This window comes from Corvus moneduloides, chromosome 12, assembly GCF_009650955.1.
Source record: "Corvus moneduloides isolate bCorMon1 chromosome 12, bCorMon1.pri, whole genome shotgun sequence".
Taxonomy (NCBI): Eukaryota; Metazoa; Chordata; class Aves; order Passeriformes; family Corvidae; genus Corvus; species Corvus moneduloides.
In genome coordinates, this window is record NC_045487.1 from 7,664,262 (window position 1) to 7,681,821 (window position 17,560).

General features: G+C 46.4%; 1 protein-coding gene across 1 annotated transcript; it reads right to left on the reverse strand.

Annotated features, from left to right (window-relative positions):
- Positions 1–3,409: 3,409 nt before the first annotated feature.
- LOC116450069 (purine nucleoside phosphorylase-like) lies at positions 3,410–15,999 on the reverse strand. Its single transcript, XM_032122110.1, has 6 exons — positions 15,813–15,999; positions 12,346–12,515; positions 11,948–12,051; positions 10,531–10,706; positions 7,321–7,511; positions 3,410–6,385 (listed from the first exon to the last, which is right to left on the reverse strand). The coding sequence occupies exons 1-6, from the start codon at positions 15,833–15,835 to the stop codon at positions 6,168–6,170; spliced, it is 882 nt and encodes a 293-aa protein (XP_031978001.1). The 5' UTR covers positions 15,836–15,999; the 3' UTR covers positions 3,410–6,167.
- Positions 16,000–17,560: the final 1,561 nt, after the last annotated feature.

The following is a 17,560-nucleotide window of genomic DNA, read 5'->3' on the forward strand; positions in this document are numbered from 1 at the left end:
ACCCTGCTTAATGTCACCTACCCCTTTCCTGACACCTAGCCCTGCCCTGTCACTCCGCCCTGCTGCCTCCTCCTGCCTGTCACTCCATTCCTTCCCCACGTCCCTGCATCCCCTCCTGTGCCACCGAGCCCTACCCCAGTCACCATGCCCATGCCCCATGTCACCACATCTGTGTCACTGTCCCCCTGCCTCACGGCAGCTTCTCGGCTCATGATTTGCTGGTCCTGGCAGGAAGAGCAGGGTGATGGCAGTCCCTGTGTCACCACCACTAAGGGGCCATGCAATGGCCACAGCAGGGGTCACTCGCACCCATGGCTGGAGCAAGGACACAAAACTTGGACACTGCAGCCATCTTTTGGAAGAAAAATAAAGGAATCCTCAGATAAGGCTCTGCCATCCCTGCTGGAGCAGGGCTCCTTGGGGGACGGAAGGGACGCTCAGCCCAAAAAACATTTCTCACCCTGGCTCCCCTTCCCGTTCACCAGCTCATTGCGGGATTTTCTTTTCCCAAGTTTTCCCAAATGGCAGGGAAGTTTCCAGGCCCAAACAAAATAGCCACACATGGGGTTTGTCACTGGCTCCAGCGCAGCCTGCCCAGGGGAAGCGTTGCCATGGCTACAGAGAAAAAAAAAATCAGATCCAGCAAGAAGGCTGAGCCATTGAAGTGCTTAATTAAAGATGAGAAGGCATCAGGGAAGTTCAGATGTGCTCAGAGCAGGGACCCAGTCGGCAGCAGGCAGCTGCTGGGAGTTATCCGGGGCACTGCCCATCCTGCCAGGTGCTGGTGCCTCTTATTTTTGTCTTTTGGCTGGAAGAACGGGGGGGTGAGGTGCTCCCTCTGAATGGCAGGGGCCTGGAGGAGCTCAGTGCAGTGGAGATGGAGCCACGCCTGGCTCTAACGCTGTGGGAAGCTGAGGCAGGGCAGGACACAGGACCTCAGGCAAGGGAAGAGATGCTGTGCCAGCATCCCATGAGGAGAGCCACACTGGGACACTGAGCAGTGCAATGGCCTTCTCCTCCTCCTCCCTGCTGCACAACGCAGCCTTCAGGCACATGTGGGACACTGAAGGGTGTCCTGTGTATTCCATTCACATTTCCTGTGGTTTGGCACAGAAATTAGTCCCAAAAAGCTTATTTTTTCCATTATTGCAGCACAGTTTTCCCCAGCAGAGCCCATTGCTTTACTGTCCCACTCCCTCCAGAGCAGCTTTTTCCTGGGGGCTGAGAGGGGACATTCACTGCTTCTGCAGGGCTAGGTTTAGGGATGTGTCCCCAGTTGTGCCCAGGGAGGGGAGAGAATGGGTACAGGGACCAACACTGGTCCATTGTCTGCTCCACAGGGAGCCCAGCTCCAGCCCAGCACAGGGATGGCTCTGGATCACCAGCCCATCACATTCATGCTGCACCATGACACCCATCTCTCTGCTACAAAGAGCCAAGGTTGCTCTCAGTTGGGGCCTGGGAGCAATATTTGGGCTCCAGGTGCGCTCCCTCCCTTCTCTGGGGAAATGCTTCCCCAAGTTGCCTCTCTGAAGCAGCTGGCGGGGCAAGAGGGGCTCGTTGCTGCAGGAAGGGATTTGCTAAGATTGAGAAAGACTTTTAGAGAGGGCTGTGAAGCTTCAGGAAAGGAAAGCAAGTGGTGGTTGTGCTGCTGTTTGAAGCCATCTCGCATGTGCGTGTCCAGGCACCAGGGATGTCCCTTCTGTGGGAGAAAGGGCTGGATGGTTCCCTCTAGCCTCCACCCCTGCCCCACCACCTAGGCTGGGTGTCAGGAAAACGTTCTTCACCCAGAGGGTGGTTGGGCACAGGCTCCCCAGAGAAGTAGTCACAGCACCAACCCTGACAGAGTTTAGGAAGCATTTGAACAACACTCTCAGGCACATGATGGGATTCTTGGGATGTCCTCTGCAGGGCCAGGAGTTGAAGTTCCTTGTGGGTCCAAGTCAGGACAGTCTATTATTCACTCTGAACATGCCATCAGATTTTGGAAATAACAGACCATCATGCTGCTTACAGAGCCAGGACTTAATTCAGAAACACACTGAGATCAGCCCACTGCTGTGACCCACATTGCTCCCCCCTGCTCTGCACATTCAGCACAGCAGGGGAGAGCTGAGTTCTTTCCTGCAAATGAAATCCTTGCAGTGAAGACCTAAAGCTTTTGGAAAAAACCCAAACAACACACCACTATAGCAGAATTCCCTTATTTCAACCGCAGGTTTTCAATAAAGAGAAACATCTAAGGGAATTTTGACAACTTGAAGGCAAGGCACATGCTCGCTGGTGAGACAGATAGCACAGGTTTTTAAAAGCTTTCTGATTTACTTTTATATAGGAAAGAATGCAAAAGGCAAACCTCATGTAAAAAAAAAGTGGGAAACCGAGGCTTGCAAAGGAAACAGGATGAATCACACCATCAGATTTTTTTGGGTCACAGGGTTGTTTCTCAGATAACAGCAGAGATCTCTACTTAAACACTCCTGATATGGTCCTGCCAAGGGCTGTGGCAGAGGTTTCTCCTCTTGGCCTCACACTTTTATGTGAATCCCACATGAAGGCATCAATGTAACACCTCTGTCTTCTCCAGGGGACTGGAAACAGAAGGACCCTATGATCTGGAGAGTTTTCTCTGGACTGATCAGCAAGGAAAAGGAAAAAGCTGGCACAGAGGATGGGGCAGACTCGCTCAGAGTCCATGGCTGTGAGCAAGTAAAGGAGGAGCTGTGCCAGCTCTGCCCTGCACAGGTGTTCCATGTGTCCCTTTGCCATGGGTACAGCCACATGGGACAGCCCTTTCTGGTGGCTTTCCCTAACCAGGCAGCACCTGGGCTCACTACCAACCACAGCACTGAGAAAGCCATGATCACAATTTAATTTGGGGCTCTTTTCCCACTTGCCAGGTGTTTTAGCTTTCCATGCATCTTTCAGCTTATCCCTATGACCACAATGCCCTGGACGTCAGAAGCAGCTAAGTGGCACAGAGTACAGGAATGATGAAAGCTGAGGTTGTCATTTCAGCCATGGATATTGCCAGAAATCACATAAAGCACTAAACAAAAGGCAGAGCATCAAGGAAACCGTGTCCTGCCTCCAGCACAGATGACTTGCTGCACTGGCACCACCACAGCTCACCGCACCTTCCACCTGCTCAGGTGAGTCGAGGTACTTTGGTACTTGGTATTTTTTCCGTGAGTTTGTCAGCCTAGTGGGATCAGTAAGAAATACCTGTGCCAAGTGCTGGGCAAATGTTGGTCCTGCTTATCCTCAGCTTTGAGTTCTAATCCCCCAGGAATGTGGTGCTGTGGGGCTTCCCTGCTTCCTCCAGCCTGCGGCTTGGATGTAGGGAGAGCAGTTAAGCACCTCCTTCCTTTCTAACCAATGGCATTGGCACAAGCAAACAAAAACACAGTTTTCAGGATCACAGCAGGTTTTATTCCCTCACAGTTCCTTCCCCACACATCTTACATCACTGTATTTCAGACTTTTAAAATTAGCCAGCAGTAAAAAAACCTCAAAATGCATTAAAAGTATCTCCAAAGCCAGACGAGCTCACTCTGTTAATTTTTGTATTTCCCCTCTCGTCTGCAAATGAATAAGATCCTTTCCAAAGTGCCCAGGGCAGCTTCCTCTTATCATTGACAGGGACAAAAATCGGGATGTTCATGCAGAGTTTGGGCCATCCAAGCCGACTCTGGGCAGCTGAAAGAAGAACCCCAAACTGTTTAAGGGTTCAGATGCAATTTAGAATTTTTTTTTAAACAGATGTAATTTGCTGAAGATTTAGCTGCACAGTGATTTTCAGATTCAATTTTAAGTGGCATTTCAGCTGTATTCAGACACAAGAGCATGGTATCTGCCGCTGGTGCAGCTGGAGAGAGGAGCAGACCTGGCCTGCCGAAAGCAGGTGCTGCTGCCAAGCTCCTCATCATCTCAAACCCTGCCTGAGAAGTACCAGCAGGTTTTTTGGATGCTTTCCTTCACATCCAAGCCCAGCCTGACTCTGATTAATTAATGGAGTCTGCTGAAATCCCAGCCTTAGCTACTCTGGCTGCTGCTAGCTACAGTGAGCTGCACAGCTGCCTTCCACTCCCACTTGAGAGACTTTGTATTTACCAAGTATTAATTAGATGAATGTGAAGCACCATTTTCTAGGCAGGGGAAATTATCTGCTCTCTCCCTGGCCTGTAACAAGCCCATACTGGGACAAGTCTGAAAAGGGAGCAGGTAGAAGTGGTTCCTTCTTGCTCTGCACATCTGCCACTTTTCATATTTCCCTGCTTGTGCTGCCCCTCTTAACAAGCACTTCACTCCTGCTTGAGCTGTAAAGCATTGTGGAAGATGGAGCTGGCGCCTCTTTCCCTTTGCAGATTACCACCAGAGCTGGTTCCAGAGACTCTCCTGACAGTTAGACCCACCAAATGGGAAGAGCTGCTGTCTCTGGCGGCTCCTCCAAGTGCCAGGAGCTGCTGAACAAGTGACTCTCCCACAAAAGCACTAGCAATGAATCATTCCTCTCCACAAGTCCTCCAGACCAGGCTGGGCAGATATTTCTCAGGGCTGACCAGAGGTAACACTGCCCAGGAGGAGACAAGGGGGCCACCCCAAGATTTCCCCCGCACCTGAAGTGCTATCCTTTAATGGAAAACATTCACAGCACAACTCTTCCTCCTGGTGGCAACATCTGCACCATGGATAATTGCAGCATGAAAGGCTTCAAGCAAATACCCATCTGGAAAAAAATGGAAGAAATGTCATGGAAGGCTGAAGGCTGTGACGGAGGGCAAGCATCAATGGTAAACAACTGGTCAGCTAAATTTAGGAAGGCAGGTTGGGACCTCTCCATGACCAGCTGGGTGTCTTCAGTTCAGACCACTGAGTCAACTAAAAACATTTAGCTGTGACAGTGATGGGCTTTATAGAGAACTACAAGATAAATGAAGGGAAAAAGGTTATCTAATAATTACAGTCACTGTTTCACATCCAGCTGCATCCACAGCTCAGCTTGACCTTTGAGGAACAATGAATAATGCGCCGTTCTGGTGACTGTTCCCCCTTCCTTGACAGACCATCAGCACACTCGTAAGGGAGAACCTCTCCTGTTTGTCCTTTACTCACTGCTCAATTTCTTTATGTAAGAGGACCAAGAAAGTCCCATAAAAATATAATACCTGATTCAAAATATTTCCACTGTAATTTCACATTGCTAAAATCCACAAACCATTGGTGCTCCAACATCTGCTGCAGGGGCAGCAGCAAAGATCATGTGAAACATGGGATCAAACTGATCTCTCTGTCTTTGGGTACCAACAGGAAATCAGTCTGCAGTGCTGAAGCCACTGATCTCCAAGATATCCAGAAACTGATCAAAACTAAGCAGAGATGGACCTGGATTCTGTTTCCAGCTTGGCAACGTTTACATGGTGCACAGATAAGTCATGCCTTGTACTGAGCTGAATTTTCATGCCCTGCTAAATTGGGCAATGAAACAGAATGGAAAGGTGTGAGAGGTGCTGGGGATGTGCTGCATTGTAGCAAACAGCTACTGAGCTTTGCAGCTGGTCATGAGGAGCCAAGGATGAGCAAAGAGAGGGCTTTCTGGGAGACCTGGGAGCAGAAGGTCACACAACGCCAGGGGAATGCAGTGGTTTTCCAAGCTGTAGAGCCAATTGCAATTCACCTGCTCTGCACCATTGCTTGTTCCAGGCAGATCTCATCTTTAGCCTGGTCCATTTAATGTATCCGAAACTCAGTCTTTTTGTGGGCTTCCACTGGCTTCAGACCAGGCCCCACAAAGCAGGCCCAGCAGGCACCAAGCCCCACGACCAACTCTTGACCTGGCTCATGTGCAATGGGGGAGCAGAGACTTGGGGCAGGATGGTGCCCCAAGAGAGACAGCTGGAGGTCACAGTACCCAGGGCCTCTGCTGACACTGGGGTTTGGGAATGTGCCAGTGTTTAAGTGCCAGTCAGCTGTTTTGGTCACTGGCTACTAACAAGGGGATCATTCTGGCAAAATTCAAAGCAAACCTCTGCACCAGATCAGACAAAGCACAAAGATCAAAAGGTCTATTTAAAATTGGGAGAGAAGTGGACAGTCCCACCAACAGCTCTCCCCAACACTTGGTAGTGTTCACACACTTTATGATATGAAGGATAAATGGCTGGAGGTCATGGAGAGTTTGTGCTTTCCCCCAGCTTCCCCAGGAGGTGCGTGACCAGTTTCTGCAGGGCTTCAGCCTGGACCACCGAGATGTGCAGCACTTCCTCGTGGTTGGCTTTCTCTTGGCTGTTGTAGCTCATCACCACTTTGTTGGTGATGAGGGAGATCCCAAGGACTCGGAGGCCGCAATGTCTGGCTACAATTACCTCTGGGACGGTGCTCATGCCTACAGTAACAGAGGAAAAGACCAGAATGAGTCAGGATTTACACCAAAACAAGATCTCTCTAGGGCTGCAAACCATGATCCTACCTCCAAGCACATGCCCTTGTCTCATTCCCCTCAGCTCTGTGTCTGAACTCTGTAATAGTTAAAGGCTGTGATATGTACAAGGCTCAAATAGCTGCAGCACTACATTTACAACTCTGCTCAGCACAATAAACCCCCTGCATTTGATCATTGTGCCACAGCTCCCTCCTCAAGATGTGTCAGACTGCTTGCAGACTTGCTAAGGAAGTACTGATGTGCTGTGTCATTTGGCTCTTCTCTTCCTTGGCTAAAAGAGCTATTGCAAATAAAAATGGCTTTGGGGGGAGCTGAGCTCCTTTCCTCACACACAGTGAAACTGCAGGTATTAATGAACAGACTTCCATGAGCCAGGGTTCACGGGAGGAATCATACTGGAGGAATAATATGGATCATGGCACTTACTTTTCTTGTACACAGTTGGGAAGGTATCCATGATTACCATCCCTAAATAAGACTCATAAGGAGGGCTGGTTTGTAGAGAGATAGCACAGTGCAAATCTTTACAGTGACAGAATTAGAAGAAAAATACTAGACAAAGACTTCATTTTTATTGAGCCCCACTCAGTCCTGCTGATGTGGAGCCATCTAAGCATGAGAGACTTTGTGTTTGGGAAATAAACACAAAGTTGTGCTGGGATCTTTGTCCTGCGCAGCTGTAAGCACAGGGACTTTGTGCAGATCCATCCCAGGAGCTGCACTAAGCCACTGCAGAATGAAGCAGAAATACACAAAGCTCATTTCTCCAGCCTCAGGAGACTTAGAGAGTCAAAGACTGAAGCAAGTCAGCCTTGAGCAGAATTAGCTGTTCAATCCATGTGCCCAAAGAACCCTGGCAGCCCAGCCTGGCAGCTCACCCACAGCATCAGCTCCCAGCGCCTGCAGCAGGCGGCACTCGGCGATGGTCTCGTAGCAGGGCCCAGCCAGCAGGCAGTACACTCCTTCCCTGGTGAAGCTCAGGAACCCCAGCTCCTGTGCACTCTCCATTGCCAGGCCGAGCAGATCTTGTTCATAAGCATCTGACATGCAGGGAAACCTCACTCCAAACCTGAAAGGCAGTAAAGGACACGGCCATGTGATACTGCTACTGCTCCCTCCTTCAGAGTCCAAGGATGCTCATTCTTTGGAGAAAAGGGAAATGTTAAGGGCAGACCTGCCATGGATGCAATCTCTCTCATTCTGCCCTTATCATCAGATAATTCTGCCATCAATCATAGAATAAATTGTGTTGGAAGGGATCTTCAAAGGCCATCTCATCAAAACCCATGCAATGAGCAGGGACATCTTCAGCTAGATCAGGTTGCTCAGAGTCTGACCTTGAATGTTTCCAGGAGAGGGGCACCTACCTCTCCCTGAGCATGACATTCCTGCTAGATCTAATCACCAAGACTGTCAGCACACAGAGGTTATGGGTGTTGGAAGGCCTTGCACTGCTTCCCTACTGCAGACACCCTTCTGGAATGGTCTTTCAAGGGCTCCTGTCCCTAGGGAGTGCTGATGGCCAGTTCTCTCTCTGCCCAGTAACTGCCTGTGATGACTTCTAAACATTCCCCACCAGACAGTTGCTGCTCTTTGGGCTCCCTGAGGCAGAGTCCCACAGACTGTCCCTGGGCAGGGGTTTGAGCAGGGCCTGATGGAGCATCAGTCCCTACATTTAAGGCCCATCACAGCAGGCAGCTACTTAACATCTTGGAGCTCCAGGGCTGTATTTTAGGTAGCTTTCATCTTCTGCTTCAAGACTGGGTCTCTTGCTCTAGCTCTCAAAATAGCAGCTCAGTCCTGCTCCTGATGGAGTAAAGCCTACTCTTGACTCAAGGAGAGCAGAGGTAGATGGCAAGAGTTGTTATGCTGCCGCTGAGAAAACCTGGAAAATAAACTCCCAGCCATGTTCACCAATGTGGTTCAGTAGGAGTGGACTAGGTCCCTCATTTATGCTATTAAAGCTTCTGCTTGTTTACATGTTCTTCCAGCTGAATGCTTAGGGCAGTAGGTGGCTTATTTTGTTTTTATAAACACTAAATATTATATAAATAAAAACAAACTTTCCCTTCTGGCCTAAGGTAATCAGTATTCATCACCATGAAAATTGCTTCCCTTTTCTGAAGAATGGCCAGCAATGCAGAAGCCCAATCTCTAATTTATTAAAAAAATATTATTTCCACATCACTTCATTGCCTCTAGTTTTGCTCTGTTGTGCTTAGATAAATCCTTCCTGGTAGCTCAGCTGGACAGGATTTTACGAGTTTGCTCAGCTAAATCGCTGCAATACTTTGAAACTTGATTCATAAAGACCTTTTGCCCATTTTGATGCCTTGGTCAGCAGTACATAAGTCACCTCCCAGAGCACTGCAGTCTTCACCAAGAAGCTGCTTTTGGGAGGCAATGAGGCAGCTATGCTGCCTTTGAACGTTGTCCAGATGCAGTTGTTTGATTGGAGTTTCTCCTCCTGCTCCAGAGCAATTATACAAGTCCAGAGAGCTTTAAACACTCCATGTGGCTTCTCTGCTTTTCACCACTCTTTCCTCCAACCCACGGCAATATCTACAAAAATGTAAAGATATTCCACTTCAAATGGGTACTGTCCTCTTGCCATGGAATCGCAGCACAGCGATTATTTCTCCTGTGGCAGCTGCCACCACCTTTCAGATTCCTTCAGAAGCAAGAGCCAGGTCTGCTGTTACATCAGGAAGGAACTAACTAACTGAAAACCAGGCAGGCCACCTTGCTCTCAGCAGAGCTTTCTCTGAGAGATCCGAGGACAATCCAGATGCCTGCCCTGCAAACATGTCCATTTTTCAAGATGAAGGTACCAAATCACCAACGGATTTAACTCTATTATCTGAACTCACTCTTCACTCAGCAACTACCACTTCCTTCCCCACCTCCCTTGCCTGTCCTCTGGCTTCACACATCTGGCTTTCACCTGGTTTCTTTCCTGCCAGCTTGTTTAGGAAACAATTCCTACTACTGTTTTCTCCTTATGACAATCCAGCCCCTTTCTTTCCTGGCATAAGGCTTGTGACAGCTCTGGATCTTTACTGCTTCCATGCTGACTTTCCTTACATTTGATGTGCTTCCCTTTGCTCAGTCTGCATCTCCACTGGATGTGTCCTAACACTCTTTTTAGCCCCATTTGAGAGCCAAAGGGCTTTTTTTTTGTGAACACTGGTTCATCTGGCATTTCCCTTCTCAGTGCTATGACCTTGCCCATGCTGGTTGCCTTCCACCTTACAGTCTGATGGTGTCTTGGAAGGATTTTAGGATCATAAATTCATTTTGGAAGGGACCTCGAGGTCCTCTAGTCCAGCATCCTGCTCAAAGCAAATCCAAATCTGGTGGCAACTGCAGTTCAAGGGTGAGGATATGTTAGAAGCCCCTCTCTGCACTGTCCATAAGGTAAAGATTCTGCTACACAGCCAGGACAGAAAACCTGACTTCCCAGCTCAGCCAGCAGCAGGTCACTCTTGTAGATCTCAAGGCCTCTGAAGAAGCTGCCACGACAATCACCTCTCATCAGAGCAATGCCTTCAGTGAATACAAGGGCACCCCAGTTTCATTACCTGGATACAACAGTGGTCATCAGGAAATTTAGAGGTTTCATCTTTGCTCTGCCCTCCACTTACTGCCTGGCCTCTGCTGTACCCATTCCATCACACCAGAAATGGCTGTTGATAAACCCAGGCTGGAGACAGCACAGTTCACTGATTGCTCAATTAAGAGGAACCAGCAGAGAGAGGGACTGACAAGAGGAGGAGCAGTGGGCGTCTTTAGCAGATGGTACAGCTGGTCATGTCAGGAGAAGGATCAGAAGCCTACTTGTACAAAACAAAACCTTCTGGGGATTTGTGTGTAAACTCCTTGTAGGCTTGTAAGAGTAAGCAACAGCCAAGGGAAGGCAGGGCAGGTAGCACAGCGCACACAGCTACTGCTGTAACTCTTCCCTTGTGGATACCTGGAGCCAAACTCTACCTCAGTAAATATTTGTCAGTAGGCACAACTGGCAGTCCCAGCCCATGGCTGGAGGAAGAAAGGATTAATTGGTAACGTTGGAGTTGGTGCTTTCTTACCTCTCATCGTTGGGTCCGCGCAAGGGATTCTGCCCTCCCAAGCCAAACAAGCTGATGTGATCTCTTATGAACATGATGTCCCCCACTTGAAAGTGGGGATTCAGTCCTCCAGCAGCATTTGTGACAATCAAGATCTCCACCCCCAGGAGAAAGAAGACCCTGATGGGAAATGTGACCTGCAAGAACCATATGTGCCATGAGTATCACAATCAGTAGACAGCTACTGCTACTACATTTCTAATATCACAATTTGTGGATGCAAAGAGAAGTCTTATATATGGAGACAAAACAGCCTTCTTCAATTTTAAACATTTCTCTAATTTAAATAGAATGTTAGCGCTTTTTAAACAAATTAAAACATAATCTTGCAATGAATACCATTAAAATCCAAGCCCACACTTCCTACAGTTCCACTGAGGTCAAATAAAGGTGGTACAGAAAGAACATGCAGATAGTTTTTGCTCACTGCCAAGGTCTTGCAGAGATCAAACCACTGTGCTGATTGAAGTAACTACTTATGCACATGGACTTGGAGAGTAATCCAAAGTCAAGGAACAATTGGGAGCTGGAAAAAAAATTTAAGTTTGATTTTGAGGAGTCACGAAGGAATTTGGATGATACCTGCTATCAATCAAATGCTATCATGAACAAAAAAATTCCTAACTATAGACACCACTTCTTCAAGAAATGAGTTAATTTTAATAGACAAACACATCTTGATAAAGCTAGTTTTGTATCGAGTGATTTTAAGATAGTTGTTTTTCTACAAGAAGTTGAGTGGTGCCAAAAGTTAGTTTATATCCAAATGCAAACAACCTTAATGCAAAAAAGGAAAATCTCAAAGCTATGCAAATAAAAAAAGAGCCAATAAATAAATATTATTGGTGTTTCCTAACAGAAATGTACATATGTGCATGGTAGGTAACAAATGCAAATATCCACACATTCCAGTATGTTAGCTGGGAGGTTATAGCAGCTTGCAGTAGCCTGGGAGCTTTTTCTAGGGGAAAAAAAAAAAAACTGTAAACTATACAAATGCAAAAGAAGATTAAAATAGATTATTCTTATCAAAGTTTTCTGGTTGCAGATTTAAATAATGATTAAACTGACTAATTTAAGCATGTAAATTAATCTGCCTTACATGATAAACTATCTCCCTCTGCAAGTGTAGCAGGGTCAGCCAGTTTGTGTGGCTATAGAGCATCACCTTCATCCAACAGAAGCCAACCACCTCTTGGTTTGAACTCCCGGTTTTATTTTTTGGGGACAAATCTGAAATCTAAGACTCATTTCAAGAGCAATGTAAGTTCATTGCAAAAGCTAACATCCTGCAGCTAGATAGCAAGGCAAGCAGTCACTTCTGCAGCTTTTACAACACATCTCCCCTACGTGAATGTTTTCCTTAAGGAGAACTCACCGTGCTGAAGGAGTAGCCTTCATAAGAGTGGAAACGTCCCTGCATGCACACGCAGGGCTGTCCGTTCAGCTCCCCAAACACCAATCTGCCAACATGCCCTGCCACTGGAAATTAATAGAGTGTCACTTTAGTAACAGGTCTCAAGGACTTTGACTTTAGAGGGATCTGTTAGTGGATGATTTTGCTTTACAGCAGGGCCAAGCACTGCAAAAGCAGGAGCTGGAAATCAAATAAATAAATACATATTTCTGTGCTGTGTTTATGGTTTTTTACTGTGAACACACATTTCACCAGTGAGGGACTGGTTTACAGGCTCGAGTTGACTTGAGTGATCCCTGCGTAAGGCTCTGCTGCAGGCTGCCGGTGGGTGGGGCGCTGATGCCCTGGGTTGTGCTCACCTGTGCTCTGTGGGAAGTGAGGGATGTCCTCATACAGGAAGACTGTCTTGTTATCCAGCACATCAGCCAGACCTCCCAGCCCAGACCCGCAGATGATGGCGATCCTGGGCCGCTGGGCAGTACGGGCACGCAACCAATCTGCTGTTTCCTTATACACCTCGTAGCTATTTCTGCAGGAGAACAAGTCAGTGACACTATCAGCCCATTCAAAGAACAAGCTTCAAAGGATAAAAGTTCTGAAAACGTGCAGAGAAAAAGAAATTTCATTAAGACTATAATAATAGAAGCGTCACTGCTATTATTGAAGATGTATCGCTTTTAATCTCATGTATTTTACCCCTGACTACAGGGAAATAATTTGAATCCCCTTGGCCGGTTTCATTCTGTAGATGAAGAATGGCTAATGATACCTAGATCACAGAAATGTCACAAGGCATAATCACTCCTGCTTCTGATGGGCTCTGGTCTCTCCTGAGTTGCTGAAGAAAGGCAAAAGCACAGTTAGACTGAGAAATTGCAACCGATATGAGTGTGCCCGGGGATGTCCAGCCTGTGACGGGGAAATCCAAGCGCACGGAGCTCTGAAGGCACCTGAACAACATGGCTGGAATGCTGTGCTGGTGAAGGAGTAGACACTGTCATCTGCAGTAGGTAAACTTCCGAGACATGGGTCAAGCATCATCTACAGAGATGGAGAGGCCAATCTCTGTAAGTGCTGAGTGCCATCAGCTCCCACTGCTTCCTTCTAAGCTGGTACCACATGTCAAACACCCTCCTCAATACCTTGTTCCTTCAATACAGAAGGATAAACATGGAGATCTTACTCAGCCTCTTCTCTCCCACAGAGTGGGCATGGGATCACACCTGCAGTCTAGACCTAGCCAAGAGGCCAAGACATCAGACTCCATCAAAACAAGTGAAAACCAGGAATCTGGGCTCTGGAGCTTATGCTGCCTGATTCAAGAGGGGGACTTGGCAAATACCTTGTTTAAAAAAAAAGTCTTATCCAGCAGGGAGCCCCATTGCCTGAAGGTGGGATAGAAGTCGGCATTACAGTGCCTGTTGTGTATCTGCCTCATGGGAAGGGAGAAGAGTTCAACTTTTAACCTCTTAGCCCAGTATTCAGATGCCTTAATCACAGTTTTGAAACACAATCAATAGCAAAATAATCCTGTAGTCCTGTTTCCAATAGGACAATGCAGATACTTTCTGAAAGTCAGTATCAAGGTTGATTGAAACTGTCCTCAAAAGCAGGGGTACTAACAGCAGTTCTTGGTAGCAACTCAATCGTTACCATTGATGAGTAGAATTAATGGTTGTACATGGTAGGGGACTGGGTCCTGGAGTTAACCTGAACACAGGCAGGGGCAGCGGGGTTCTCTATATGAAAAGTTGACCTGATTATTGAGAGGTGAGAAAATCAGATACTGTGAGGCTGCAGGTGATGTAAAATTGACTGGAGATCGTGATAAGCAGTCACTGTCTGTCCGGGAATGTTTCTTTTGGTTGTTTTTTATCAAGTCTCTTGTTTTGAGAGGTGTAAACCTTAGTAATGCTGTGATGCTGCTCTCTGCAGCCTTAGAGGACAGAGAAAAAAGCTTTGACAGTGGAGCTCCTCACTCCAGGAGGTCTCAGGCCTAAGAGGACTGTCTGTGTACAACTGGTTCCTCCAACTAAAGCACCAGATATTGAAACAAAGGTTCTCAATTCTATGCTTTTTCTTTCTTTATACTGACAGGGTCAGTAGTTACTGCACAGGTGTTTTCTGTGAGCTTTTCATCTCTTAGCTGTCTACATACTACTGTAAGTCCTATCCAGTGCATGATACATCAAAGTTATGGTCCTAGTTACAAACTGTGACATCAAAAATACCCAAAACTGTCATAAACCTGCAATCCAATGGGAAGAAATAACTTCCACACACAGATTAAAATGAAGAGTCATACTTAGCTGAAGTACTTTTCAAAGGAAAAGTTTGGAAATGAGAAAGTTTATTTACCATCACATACTGAATTTTCTAAGTGTATCATGAGCTCCTGAAATAAGCAGAAGCTGTGAAAGTGACATTAATAAAGACTACACTTGACTACGTTATCACTTGTTCCCAGACAAAAGCTTTAAAAGTGCTTTACATACATCAGTGAACAATTCCTCCAAATTTCTCTGTTGAATAACTGTAATCCTTGTTTAGAAATTAAACAGAACCAAGAGAATTTATATGTAATACCCAAGCTTTTGACATACCTGTGGAAGGCATAAGAAAAGAACAAGGTCACCAGGATCTGCTCTTCCTTGTGACCATAATACTCCTGGTTTCAGTATTTTTTTTAAAAGGTGCATAAACCCTTGCAAAATAACATTAAAGAATGCATATTATTCCTATATCCTCACAAATTTTAGGAATGTGGGATGGATCCCATTCAATGTCTGCTGAAGACATCAGGACTGACTGAGCTGTGCCACGTTACAGTGAATTTTTTTCCTTTTAAACAGAAGATATTAAAATACTTCTTAACCAAAGAAGTAAATCTCTGGTGCTGCATATGTTTCCTTGCCTGAAAGGAGCTCCAGCAAGTGCAGAGGGACCTGGCAGAGCCCTGTCTGTCCCAAAGGCTTTGGGCACATGAGAGCTGTCCCCAGTGCTGAGAGCACAGCGATGCCAAAATTAATCTTCCTGCAGTATTTAGCTTTCAGAAACCTTCCGGCTGACATCAAAGGGACTGGCAAGCACTGATAATTTCTGAATGCAAGGGAGATACCTGCTCAGCAGGAGCAAAGGGGGAGTTTGACCTGTGGGTCACCAAACAGAGTGTTCGGCCTGGAACTGCATAAGCACAAGGCCTGTGCAAGCTTTTTGACAGCTGGAATTAATATATGTAGCACAAAGGCCCCTCTAGCTGCTCTAACAATGCACACCTAACAATAGTGCTCGGTATCATCACTTTGGATTAAATCACAGGATCAGCTGAAAACACAATCCCTTTTATTGTGATTGCTGTCATCCACTGGAGAAACGCATCTGTTGCAAAACACAGGACTGTCACCTGTGACAGATCTTTTATGGCATGAAAAAAAACACCCTCATTGTGCTTTTAGGTTGGCTGAAAGCAAATCCATGTTAAAAAGCAGACACATCCTAATAAACAGCTAAAGCATTATGTTTGGAGGCACACGGCCATATGTATTCGCAGTCTATGCCTCTCCACAGGAGACATTTGCCTCTTCTGGCCCATAACCTCTCCCAAGGTCACCTACTCGCTGTCATATTTCATAATACCAGCACCTGCACAGGCAGATGGCCAGATTCCTCTCCAATAATAAGATGTTTACTTCTGAGCAGCCTTTGTCTGACATTTATTGAGTGCCCAGTAGAAAGAAGAGGAAAACAAGGTGAGGAAACGCAATGTAATTTTGTTAGCCCCATCCAGCTTGGATGACTGTGCATCCCCTATTTCACAGCACCTTACCTGTCTTCCTCGGCATAGGCCATCCTCCTCCTCTCTGGTTAACTAAAAATAGGGGATGGTTGCTAGAAATGGAGCTGCAGGGTTTTATTTGACCAAGGAGCAGAGGCCTACTGAACCTGCAGAAGCTGCTGCTGTCTCTGGCAGTGAATCAAGGAGGTGTGTCCCAGCTTCTCTCTGCTGTCCCCTGAGCATCTCTAATCCCCGGGTAGGAGGGGCATGGTCAGGACATCTGCTTTTCTGGCCTCACCCCACATGACACACATGCTCTAGAGCTCTGCAGAAAGCTTACACGCATGCACACACACACTGTAATGCAGATTAAGCCTAGAAATTTCACACGCACGCACATAACTTTTCAGTGGCTGACAAGGGATCTGCCTGGATTTGCACCTCTTGCGTCACCTGGGAACCAGCTGGAGTCACCTGCTCCTGTGCAATTCAAACCCCTGGGAGTGTGCAGACCCTGCGACATGACCTGTACCACCTACCATTAACAGCAGACCTTTCTATATCTCACATCGTCACCTTCCCATTCTTTCATGGCAACCAGGGGTGATGACCCATTAGCTCCCCTCAGGGTTTTTTGTTCATATTTAATTGCCTCACCCTTGCCAAAAGGAAATACTGCTTTGAGATATGCCAAACCCCTGTTCAGCGGATTATGGGAGACACAGGAAAGAAGACAGACACCCCACCATCTGCCCCTTTAGTTTTAGCTTTGCCGTATATGAAAACAAATATTAAAACAACTTTGTCATATGGATCTGCTTGTGCATCAGTGTTTGATCCCAACAACTGATGTGAATCACATTTTACAGAGCCAGAGATGTTTCCAAGACAATTGAATGCCAAAAAAATTCAAGAAAAGCAGTGATGAGTAGAGACCTTACACGCCCCAGCTGAAAGGCCACATCTGCAATATGCATTCATAGCTTAAAAGATCCACAAAGGACACATGGGGGTAGAATTTATAAATATCCCAAGCAGGGACAAAACCTCAATTAGAACTTGTCAATTCTTAGACAAATCAGCCAAACATTAACAAAAATTTAGAAAACTGGGCAGCACCCATTTCAGGTCTTAGATTTCTTATTTCTTCCATTTCTCTTTCCTTTTTTGGTCTTGAAGACCTTGCACCAAACAGAACACTGTTGCCCCAGAAAACTGTCTCTGAGAACCTCAAACAAGGTAATAAATGAAGCAAGAAAAAAACTGGGCATTTTTAGAGAGAGATATACTTCATGCTGTAAAGCAGAAACTCATTGTTGGCCTCGATGCCAGCACAGGCTGGGAGTCTGCAACAACCAGCAGAATTTAAACATCCAATTCTGTTTTATTTGTTGAAAAATACAGTTGGCACTGAAGAAATAGAAAATGGATCTGAAGAAAAAACATAATGAGGGCCCTTTCTCCTCAAGTTCTTGACCTTCTCCCTTTCTCCCTCATGTTCACACTTCCATTTCTTTCTTACTTTCTCTTAGAAACCTTAAAATGCCTCTTCTACAGAGACAAACAGGTGGGGTGCTGCCCCTTCAGGACCCAGCAGTACGTTGCTGCACTGGCATGGTGCATCTTGCTCTCAGTTTGCTGGAGGCAGTAGAAAAATCAACATTAAGGATCTAATATTGCTCCATAAATCATTTTCCCTTCTATGCCCTCTTTCTAACTCTGTTTTTACCATGTTTCCCCTCATTTTTCAGATATGTCTCCTTTTTGTCATTCTCATTCTTGTATTTCCAAATCCCGGC

What these genes read in the sequence shown, in the direction of transcription:
- LOC116450069 (XM_032122110.1), bottom strand. Translation starts at nt 15,835, where the DNA reads ATGGCCTATGCCGAGGAAGACAG. An exon ending in GCCTATGCCGAGGAAGACAG is followed by an intron (nt 12,516 to 15,812) that starts GTAAGGTGCTGT and finishes GTTCTCCTGCAG; the next exon opens with AAATAGCTACGAGGTGTATA. An exon ending in AAGGCTACTCCTTCAGCACG is followed by an intron (nt 10,707 to 11,947) that starts GTGAGTTCTCCT and finishes TGGTTCTTGCAG; the next exon opens with GTCACATTTCCCATCAGGGT.